This window comes from Mycteria americana, chromosome 4 (assembly GCF_035582795.1).
Source record: "Mycteria americana isolate JAX WOST 10 ecotype Jacksonville Zoo and Gardens chromosome 4, USCA_MyAme_1.0, whole genome shotgun sequence".
Taxonomy (NCBI): Eukaryota; Metazoa; Chordata; class Aves; order Ciconiiformes; family Ciconiidae; genus Mycteria; species Mycteria americana.
The window spans coordinates 3,376,512-3,388,052 of record NC_134368.1 but is presented as its reverse complement, the minus strand read 5'-3'; the positions used below and the strand labels follow the sequence as shown (position 1 = coordinate 3,388,052).

At 36.5% G+C, this 11,541-nt stretch overlaps 1 protein-coding gene across 4 annotated transcripts in view; it reads right to left on the bottom strand.

The window, feature by feature from the left end:
* Positions 1-897: 897 nt before the first annotated feature.
* Positions 898-11,541, bottom strand: part of DNAAF9 (dynein axonemal assembly factor 9) — a 79,866-nt gene continuing 69,222 nt past the window's right edge. For all 4 annotated transcript variants that reach the window (XM_075499470.1, XM_075499469.1, XM_075499472.1 and 1 more), the window contains 6 exons: positions 10,720-10,826; positions 9,926-10,000; positions 9,561-9,763; positions 7,756-7,821; positions 7,018-7,111; positions 898-5,420 (listed from right to left, as the gene is read on the bottom strand). In XM_075499470.1, the coding sequence (XP_075355585.1) occupies positions 5,308-5,420; positions 7,018-7,111; positions 7,756-7,821; positions 9,561-9,763; positions 9,926-10,000; positions 10,720-10,826 (658 nt within the window). In that variant the 3' untranslated portion in view covers positions 898-5,307. The remainder of the gene's footprint in view (positions 5,421-7,017; positions 7,112-7,755; positions 7,822-9,560; positions 9,764-9,925; positions 10,001-10,719; positions 10,827-11,541) is intronic.

The window sequence follows — 11,541 nt, the reverse complement described above, 5'->3', positions numbered from 1 at the left end:
TCTAACGCTGAAGAGATAACTGGCTGTTTCTCTCAGACGATCACTGTATGATGAGATGGAAGTTGTTTACTGTTGTGTTGACAGCGTGTACCACAAAGTCAAAGGAAACTGCATGTACTCAGCAGTTCAAAAGCAGTGGATGCAGCCCAAGTGCATTTACAAGTGGAAGAGTCCACGCTTTCCAAAACTAGCTGCGTAGAAAGGGAAAATTCCTGGGTTTCAGTCAAAAGTCCATGCATCAGAAGCTGCTATTTCTTGTGTGCATGCCTGGAGTATGCAAAACAGGCTGAATTTAACATGCTGTTTTTACATAAACAGTTCATAAAAATCAATCGAGTGCAAAACCTTCCTACTAAAAAAAAAAAAAAAAAAAGCAAAAGCATTGTCAAACAGACAGAAATCATTTGCAGATTCAGTTAAATCAGCAAACTGATCCGACTCATGCACAGCCTCCCACTCGGTGACCGAAACAGGAAGGTAAGGTGGGATTGCTCTCTCAATGGCAGCCTGATTTTAGTTCAACCGAAGCTGATCTTGAAACTGCATCCTCATCTGTATGAGTACAAGGAGTAGGATTTAGCTCCTGCATTTGTGTATATGCAACTATCGACTTATCGTTAAGTACAGTTGTTGAAGGACGGAGATGGCAGGTGGGAAACCGATTAAGGTCCATCATCCTAAACTGGTTTTAAATTTTACCCAATTAGAAGCCCAAGCAAGAAGGTCTAAACCTTCTTAAAAAACAACCAATTTCCTTAAGTCTTTACATTTTCATTTGAATATAGATTAGTCACCTTTCTGCCAGTTTAGAAAACTAAAAAATTTTAAAAGAAAACTGCTCCATGCTTAAAAATTCAAGTTTAGGAAACAGTGAGTTTATTAAAGAAGCCAAAGACAGCAGATGGATACTGTTTATTGGTTCTTTCCATCACATCTGAGTTACAGGTGTAAAAGTCACACAAACTGCAGGTATAAACATGTAAAACAATACAAAAATAAATGGAAAGGTAATTTTATATTTACTGAATCAAGTTGTGTAATAAATACAATAGGCTAAAAGCTTCAATCACACAATTCAGTTTAACTGAAGTTACAGTAGTGTTTGTAAATACAAGTTTTTAACTTAAAGTTGCAAATATTAAAGCATTGAGAACTAGTATAAAAGTGAATTTTGGCACATTGTAAAGTGAGAAGTGTTACATTAGCTGACCGTTGTGTAAAAATGAAGCAATTTCTCACTAGCTTTCTGAGGTACATTTTTAAACAATCTAAAATTAGATCAACAATGCGGTTCTAACGACTCACAGTTTACAATTCACTATACTAGTTACAATTTTTCCCTTTTAAGAATACCAAAGTATTCCAGAGCTTAAATCTGTGCAAATTCAGAAAAGTTTCAATTAAAATATAATAATAATAATAAAAACTTATTAGGGAACTTTTACATGCAACTTAAATCCTCCCTGCAATCAGTTTTGTTAATTGCAAAGTGTAAAATTGGACTAATACCAAATTGCACAGCTTAATATAAAATACTCCGAGACTGCAGCACAGTTCAAGTTGCAAACGTTCCTCTCCTAAGTTTATCACATTTTTCTCCCTATAACTTCAGTAACTTCTGATCACACTCATTCTCGGTGAGGAAAAAACACCACCACCACAAGCTGCTAACATGGAGGTCAGCAAAGCATGTAAACCCCTTGAGGACTCTCAGCACTTCTTCACAATATCAGAAATGCCTGGACACAAAGTTACTGTTACCAATTTTCAAAATACAGTAAAAGATAAAGGAACAGTGTAATGGCACTTTTTCGGTATCCAAACATTTGTGGTTTAGAAATGGTGCTTTTTTTTTTTTTTTTAGTTTTACAGTAGCTAAAAAAATTTTCAAAACTAGATCCTTAGAAGTATCTCAATCCTCCCCTCGACTTCAAAAGAGTGAGGAAACCAGATTACCCTTCAGCTGGGGTTTGATACAGTATAAACATCTCTGACCAGAGTACAAAAGTTATGCTCTTCTCCTAAAAAAGTGCTGCTGATTGTTAGAAGTAACTCCAAAATAATCAGCAACTGCTATTAAACTATCAGCAGCATCAGGCATTTACACATTTTAGTCCTCAAAGAGTTTTCTTTTAAACAGTTTAACCATTTGTGCTAATATTCTTCACTAGGTTAATTTTAAGTCCTTTCACCAAAACCGTTTTTCCTTTAAAAAAAAAAGAGGGTGCAAGCAATACAACCCATGACATCCATTTATTTTATGCTTCATGAATAAATGGTGTCATCTGCAAGGCACTACTATGTTTAAAGGATATCATTGTCACAGTTTCACTATTTCGGTATTTTTTTTCCTGTTTTAAAGTCACAGTTAAAAACTAAAAAAAAAAAAATAATTGAGGTAATCAAATTATTTCAATACCAAAATATATTAATTGAAATAGTACCAGTATGGTGAAAGGTCTTTTATATAATACACAGCTATTACCATATAGCATGCAGTACAGTATGTAAGTATACTAGGCCTTTGTTCTGAGCTCTTCTGCTTCAGTTTTTAAGGAACAGCTCAATTTGCACAGTAGCACGCCAATTTTGAATACTTACTTCCTTTTTGTTCACAGGGCATCTCACTTGTAATTACAACTCGCTACGCCAACCCCAGATGAATTAGCCCCATCAACATTTATTTTCGAGAGCTGCACAAATTGGAGTTCTTAAAAAGAGTTCAGCAGAGCAAAATAAGCTACAGTATCTTCATCTATCGTTCAATCAATTGCACTTAAACCTACTCTGTTATTGACTTAAAAGTTGAGACAAAGCATCAACGACGTGCCTGCTATCCCAACCACTGGTATTTCTTCTGACATTACATAGTCATATCACTAGTCTAGAAATATGGCTTTGCAGATTAGATAACTTGTACTGAAAAGGAGCACGCTGGGTTTACACTAAGTTTATTGGCAAAGAACTATAATTTGTTAAGAATTTTCTAATGCCCCTTTTTATTGCAGTGTTAAGACCAGAATTTTGTACTCTAATAATCCTGGTCTGATAAATAGTTTCATGCAACCAACTGTACTTAGTTTGTAAACACCCGCTAGCCCCCCAAATCCACTGCTAGCTACGTTTACTCTACCAGGCACTACAGTATATTAAGACTAAAGTATAGCCATGCATAGATAAACTCACGAGCCTTATCATGATGCTCTATACTTGTAATACAGGTTACCCCAGAAAGCCTAGAAACACAAACTAATCGCTGGCTTTTATTGTACTTTAACAGGATACAGGTAGTTTATAAAGTCTCGTGGTGTGCAAAAAAAAAAAAAAAAAAATTCGTAAATTCAGACAGCTTTTTAAACCTAGTAGGAAAGCTAGTAACGAAACCTTATCAACATCTATATCCCAATCTGCAGCACCTGGAATTCCATCTCTGCACTGTATAACCACCACAGCACAGGCACCAAGCCAGCTAGTAGCAACGTGTACTGAAAGTCTACCTAAAAGGTGTTTCAGTTTTTAACAGGCTTATTGAAATTTCAGCTATTTCAGATTCCAAAGGTAAAAAATATATTTCTTACGTGAAGCATAAAACTGTCTGTAGCCTTAAGTTTGGTGGCAGGAGTTAAACCTCATTTTCCTGCCACAGAAAGAGACTGCATGGACATGTTATAAGTATTTTAAGTGTACTTTAAGAAATTATTCATTCAATTTCTTACTGCATTACATACATCTGACCAAAAAGAAAAGTTGCAGTTATATTAAAAGATTGAGCTGTTCCTAAGGCAAAGGAATATGAAAATAAAAAATTATTCCTGGACTGTTTTCACTTGACTAAATTCTGAACACACAGCATACTACGATAATCTGCTTATTCAAATAAGCTTCAATAATTACCTTTAAGTAGCTTCTAGGGTAACTTATAATCTTTCAGTTGGAGATCTATGAAGTCTCACTTAAAATTGTACTAAATTAAGTTAAAGGACAAGTTGCCAGAATTCCTATTATGATATCATTTAGTAACTATAAAGGTTTTGTTGCAAGTACTTAAAATCTGGTGTATCAGTTTAGTGAAATGTTACGGCGTGCAAATTCTTCTGAAAGCTTCACAAACAAGTTATTTCATATTTCAAGTATATCTTTTGATATTTTTCACCTTTGGAAAGAAGTAGTTTTCATGAAAAGGAATTCTTTAGCTAAAGAATCTCCCTCTTCTCTTGCTTTGCTTAGTTTTTAGTACTGAAATAAGAAATCCTTCAGAGATAATCTTTTAAGCAACAGCAAGCTGCAGATTACCGCCATTCATGTCATATATTTTCTAGAACACCAATAACAACACTAGGAAGAAAGCAAGATATCTCCACTTATCTTGTTTCACCCTGAAATGTATAAACATCTTTTCTTTAGAAAAGTCAAAATTTCAGCTGCAGATTCAAACTGTGCAGAGGTTATGAGACATGCCGTCCCCTCAGAAAAAAGGAGATGCCTAAGTGTTCTCTGTTTCTCACTTTGGGAACACCCTAACAGCAGTAGGATTCGGTACTCTTCCGAGTTTTTTAAATGTTCCCCCATTTCTCGCTTTGGGAACACCCTAACAGCAGTAGGATTCGGTACCCTTCCAAGTTTTTTAAATGTTCCCCCATTTCTCGCTTTGGGAACACCCTAACAGCTGTAGCATTAGGTACTCTTCCGAGTTTTTTAATTGTTCCCCCATTTCTCGCTTTGGGAACACCCTAACAGCTGTAGGATTAGGTACTCTTCCGAGTTTTTTAATTGTTCCCCCATTTCTCGCTTTGGGAACACCCTAACAGGTGTAGGATTAGGTACTCTTCTGAGTTTTTTAAATGTTCCCCAATTTCTCGCTTTAGGAACATCCCCCAGTCCCACATACTGAAGTATACCACTGCTCATCAATGCTCCTGTGCAACAAGTTTCAAGGGACATCCAGAGATTCAAGTGGTTTGATTATCTGCACAATGGACCAATTCTATGATTACATTCTGACCTACTAGGAAATAGAGTTTTGCTTCTTTTCTTCTTTTAAATAAGTTTCCACTACTAGCCAGAGATTCCAGGTGATGCTTTTTACAGTCTGGAATTAAGGTGAAGTGGAAGGAAGGAAGCAAACCTGACAGTACAAAGAGTAAGCAGTTACCATATTAAAATGCCAACCTTACAGGAATGATCTCTTAGTTTTAAAAGGAGTGCTGAAAACTGACATTTAACTTAATTTTCTAGTTAACCAGCAAGGACAACAGCATTTTTGGTTACTGACAGTAGGTGGTTCAGAAATGCGCAGAACGCACGTGCTTATGTCTTCTGCTCAAAGAGATCATGGTACTCTTGTTCTTCTAGTTCTCTGTTGTACTTCTCTATTTCCCTGTTGGCTTCTTCCAAGTAATCGTTCATGAATTGGTCCATTACTGATTTTGGAAAACTAAGGAAAAACATTTGTGCAAATAGTGTTCATTAGAAAAGAACGTACAGGTTTGAAGGATGTGCCAGTTCAGGGACACCGACTGAGAGCAGAAATTCAATATATTACCTTCCAGGAGTCCCGCCGTCAGACCTAACCACAACTACTCTGTATTACTGGGGAATAAAGGAGTTGCACAACAGACATTTCCCAATCCTAAGGAAGAATATAAGAACAGCAAAACTACAGCAGGTTTGCAGGTGTTTACAGCTATTTTGGTTAAGTGGAAGTCTAAAAAAAAAAAAAAAAAAAAAAAATCTCTGCCCAAAATTCAAATCATCCACAAGTGGTTAACCACTGCCTGTATCTTTTATTGCCAAACACCAAGATGGTGGTGGAGTAAAGGTCCAGTGAATACTGAAGTTCAAGTTTGCTCTTCGGCTATTTTCTGCCAGTATACTATAACTAGGAGCTTACGCTGCGGACAGAAGTCTGCTGGTTTAAAATTTTAAACTTGTCCCATAGGGCATAAAAAATAACTGTTTGTTCTTATTCCAAAACAGAATCACAGAACCCACTTTTTGTAAAGTGGGATTTTTTGTAAAGTTTGTCAAAGTTAAAGTAAAAAGTAAACTGGGAATATAAAACGAAATTTGAAATTTCAGTAATAAAACAAAGACAAAAGCAACAGAAAGTTATGGAACAAGAAAGAAGAACAGAAATACACTGGAACATTAGTATTACTCTAGCATTTCTTGCCAAAGACAAAAATATGATCAGGTTTAAATTAAAAAATAAAAATAATTTCTGGAAAGAAATCCAGAGGACCCTACTCCAGCTACAGTTCATTTTCTCCAACTGATACCAAACAAGACCAGCAAGGACAGTGCATTTACACATGTGTATATGCCACAATTTGATAAGTAAATCACACTGCTTGCTAAGCTGAAGTAGTTTTAAAGTAAGGTTTTACTTGCTTAAGTAAGTTTAAAAAGTGATTACAAAAAAATGCATCTCCACACCTAATTCCGAACACCCTGTTCATATTACTGCATTGCATCCAATAAGGTTTTTCTCATACTGAGTTACAAAATGAGAGCAATCATTTAACGTCAGCTTCACCGCAAAGATATATGGCAGAAAAAAGGATACTGTAGTAAAACCTAAACCAACCCTGATTGTTTTTACTTGAGTGTGTGCACGCACATGCATGCACACAAAATTATATTCATTTGGAAGTTTTATCAGTCATGACCAGGCATTAAGCAATATTACAGCACTATTTGGTTTGAAAAATATTTCTTTGATAAGCTGTGGTCCTTAAGTTACTCTCTGTGTGAGCTCACATACAGTTTTGGGATTGTTTTGTTGGTTCTATTCTGCTTCTTAGATCATACCTCTGAAAAAGTGTTTTAATAGTAAGCTTTAAATGGCAAGTAGCCATGCATAGATTTAAGGAACAAAACTTTTCACTTCATATTACTACCTGCAAATCAAACTGGTTCTTCACCATATCATCTGCTTTGACAGTCTACATTTCAGATTTGCATAGTCTGTTGCCTACCTAAAACCTTCACCAAAACAACCCACATTTTAAAGGATACATGGATGGTAATCCATTTTGTCACCAAAAAAATTCACAAATTGAGTCCCATTGTAAAAATAACCAGCTGGAAGCGGATCCAAGTGGCGTTTCACCTACATTAAGAAAGAATATACTGTACATTAAACATTTAAAACTCAAAATTGCTTAGAGACAGTCCTAACAAATAGATAAAAGAAAAACTCCTTCTGCTGAACTCAGCAGCCAAGGAAGAAGGTAAAGCTCCTGGCTGTAAAGGAGCACTCTGAAAAGACAGGATGACAAATGACATCCATATAGACTAGGGGAGTTAGGTACAGCAACACTAATTATAGCCATGCCAAACTTTTAGGAACCCAACTCCAAAGATAGCACTTACAACCTAAAGGCAGTTGATGAGGGCAGGATTAGGCATTTGGGATCCTAATTTGCAAGTGACAACCTGCACAGGACAGAGCAGGGACAAAAGATGGGGAAAGACCATTACGGTAACCAAAAGCGTACGCTTGTCCAACATCTTACACCTCCCCCTACCTTTCAGAGCTAACTGGAAGCCCTGAGATAACACCAAGATTTGTATCTCAAATCCCTCCTGGACAGCCTGAATTGTGTTTCAAGGATATAAAGAGACAGTAAGTGCTGCAATAATTTAGTGCTCAGCACACTTGTTATGACAAGTATGGGAGATGCTCTATCATACAAATGGATATTTAAGAAAATCAGCCAGAAGAAGGACTTGCTATTAATTGCTTCTACTTACGTGAATGTTCTTTATTTCCTGAAGGGTTAGCATTCCTCTGGTTTTCAGGGCTTTCCTCTGAGGTTTCTGTATGAAGAATGAGACCCCAGTTATATACCTACTGAGTGACAATGTGATATTACCATTTAGTTACATTAAGAAAAAACTCAAACCCACAGAAAAGTAAGTTTTTTCTTGGAAATGTGGGTAAAGGCAGTGAAATCTATGATCACATGCTATCATGCTCGAGCCCAGCACAGAAATACTCCTTTTAGAAGCATGCATTTTAAAAATTAATTACTAGATAGAATTATTCAATTACAGTAAGGCACTCACAACTATATTCTGAAAACAAAAGTAAAAATTAAGTGATCTTACATAAGGCATCATTAGAGATGACAAATCTAAAAGGATTTTAGATTTTTAAATAATACAGTTTTAATACAGCTCTACTGCAAAAAAAGAAGAAAAAACTGGTACATGAACAGAAAAACAGTCTAGTTTTTAGTCTGAAAAGTTTTATAATTCATTTCTTTCATGCAGCAACTCTGAGAACTATCTGAAACCCTTAATTAGCCATGACTAGTGAGACTGTACAAAGACTATTTGTAGTCTTGAACTGCTCAAAGAGGAAGCACTTCACACTTGAGATAGCATTTAATGTTAAGTTCCAAGTTTTCATAAAATTAAAATAGTATTCCATAGAGTGCTTTCTTACATATCGAGAGCATGTCTCCATATATTACCCATGTGATATATACAGAGCATGAGATGTCATCACAGAAAACGTATACTTCCCTGAAGTAACACAACCTGCTAGAACAGGGGTGAGAACCTGAAAATCCTTAGAAACAGCTCCAACAAGGGTCTGCAGGAAACTTTTTTCCCTTCCTACACAACTTCTTAGAGATACTATGCACATCCTAAGCCATAAAGAAGTAACCATGAGTATTTTTAACTAACAGCTGTTCCAAAATGGGCATCACGAAAGGGCACAGTTGGAACTATAGGCTCAGGTTCCAACTAGGGTGCTAAAATATGCAATGTGTATGGTTGAACGGTTTCTGTCCAAGTGCATTTCTGAATCAAACCTCAAGACTCACTTCCTAAGACCTTAATGTGCAGCCTGGCAAAAGTAATACCTGCTGGTATTACTTCGGTGTGTAGCAGTGAGCCATCTTGGCCTGCACTCCTGGTCAGGTCATGCCAGTCACTGAGTGAAGTCAGCAAGACACCAGAAATGCAAAATGTACCTTCTAGGCTTCTTACAATGTGCATATTCCCTGTTCCCTACTCTAACTTCTATTGCATAGGTACATTAGCCATGCAGAAATACATGAAGTCTTACATAGCTGCACACTTGACAAATTAAGCAAGACAAAATGAAAAAAAAACTATACCCTCCATTTCAGTGGATTACTTCCAAGGAGGTTTAATTTAGTGAATCAAAACAACTTTTCAGCCTTGCAGTGTTCAGGTACTTCAAGAAGATTTATTTCATACTACACTCTAGCTTTTGGCAATCATGTCTCAGCTAAATCATCTTGTGTTTATTCTGGACATACTCCATTTGCTCAAGCCTTCAAAAGCAGACCAATCTATGAATATGCTGTAGCAGATATTAAAACAATGCACAAATTACAATACACATTTGCAAACTGTTAATCCTCTGTCTGAAGTACATTTAAACCCTGGAATGCTAATACCTTGGTAGAAGAAAAAGGAGATCGAAACTTTTTTTTTTTTGAGACACTCAGATTTCTCCTTTTGTTGTTAAGAAATGCCAAAACAGATCACACTGAACAGAAGTAAACATGCCCACAAACCTGTTTTGCAGTTTCTCTGAGCCAGTCTTTTATATCCTCTTCCTTAAGAGAGCAGCCAATGAACACAAGAAAGCACTCCTGTTGACTGCTGCAATCTCTGTTATCACTTCTTGAATCAGGAGGAGTTGGCCCCTCCTGAACAGGCACGAGGCTTAGTGAATTAGATGATGTGTTGTGACAGACTTCAATTACTTTATCAGAATCTAACAAGGAGAAGACAGAAGAAAGAAATGTCTTGATAATTGCTAATCTAATTTAACATCAACACATTGGTGTAGACAGAATACAGTACATAAAAAAGTTTTCAAATATATATACATGCAGTGCAATCACAAGACAACACACAAGTAGTAATTTGCCCTTACCTGAAAACTTAACTTTGCCCATGATGTGATAAATGTTTCCAGAAAAAGGACTTGGCTTGAGCAATGACTTAATTGCTGTTTGAAAGAGAAGACAAACAGATTACCTCACTTATTTTTCTTCTCCTTGGTGTAGCTTTTGGTTAGACCTATGCTACAGGTCTCTAGTCCACATCCTAGTGCTTCAGGGGAAAAAGCTGCAGTGTCCCCCGGAGCCCCACTACATAACATTTCTATATGTTCTCATTTCTTTGCTATGGGGTAGGTGGGAAATAACATGTGTTTGGCATAATGAACGCTTACAGTGTGTGTGGAAAGTAAAATGGTGCTCCTTAACACTGTTTTGCTAAGGAAAGAAGGAAAGGCATGATTATATATCTGCTCTAGTAGCCTAACACAGAGTCGAGCCTATTTTCTGAGCCTATTTTCTAGTAACTACAAAGAATTATTCGGCATACAAAGTAGAAGCTGATGCTCACTTATAAACTGTTATTTCAACACTACTAAATAAAATTAAACAGAAAATAAAAAGCAAACGTATAAAGATAAGTGTCTCAGCCTCCAGAAACCAAAAATTAAATTAGATTATAATCTGAACAAAATCATGGGCCAGTTTTCCAGAGCAGGCACTAAAGAAGATAATTTACTGTACTTTAAGGAAGGAAAGCTGAATTTTCAATTAAAGGTTTACTTCAGCAGTAATTTAATTACTGTGCTACCTCAGTGCCTGCCTTCCCCTCTATTCCTCAGTATTTCAAACTTGGATTTAAGTCAAGTCAGGCAAAGTTCATTTGTACCTTTACATTTGGTCACAAATCGTGTTTTTTCTAGAGGACGATTAAACCATACACAGATCTGAACCATTGGAGGGAAGACAGACCCAGCTCCATATTTCCCTTCATACCTTAAGACAAAAACAAACACACACCTTCAATATACAGAACACACACACACTCGTGCTTTTCATCTAACAAACTTCTTAAAAGGAGCATCTATTATTTCACCACAGGTAAGCCTTGCTCATAGGAAGAAAAATACTAAGCTTTCTTCTCCAAGACATCCATGAAGATGTGCTATTAACAGCATTAGGTTGTTCAAAGTGCTCGGGACTCCTTTCAATGCTCTTCCTGCTCTGCAATTTTTTTTTCTTACATACTATCTACATACTGTTCTTGCATACTTTCATCTAATAGATTAACAGTTGTCCACAAGTTTTAAATACTTTCTTTTCCTGCTTTCTCTCTCCCTCTTTGGCTCCATGCAATCCACAAGCAGCTCTGACATCCCAAACTTTGTGCCAGTTTACTTTAGGAGCATTACTTGCATCCAATTTAGAGCAAGAATTATGAATAAAAAGATATACATACATACAGGACTGGCAAGGTATGGTAAATAAACTGTGCTTCCAGCACTATAAACCTAACTAGAAAACAGTCAGCCAGGAGTTATAATGGCTGACAGGTTTACATTTTCTGCCCAGTAGGTGCAGCACAGATAACTGGAACAAGATGTCTAAAGAACCCTGAACCATGAAAAATATCCCTCAGTATTAAATGGAAAGCTTGGTACCATGTATTATTGTGCCCTTAGCCTCTGCCAAGACTGTCAGTAAGGTTGCT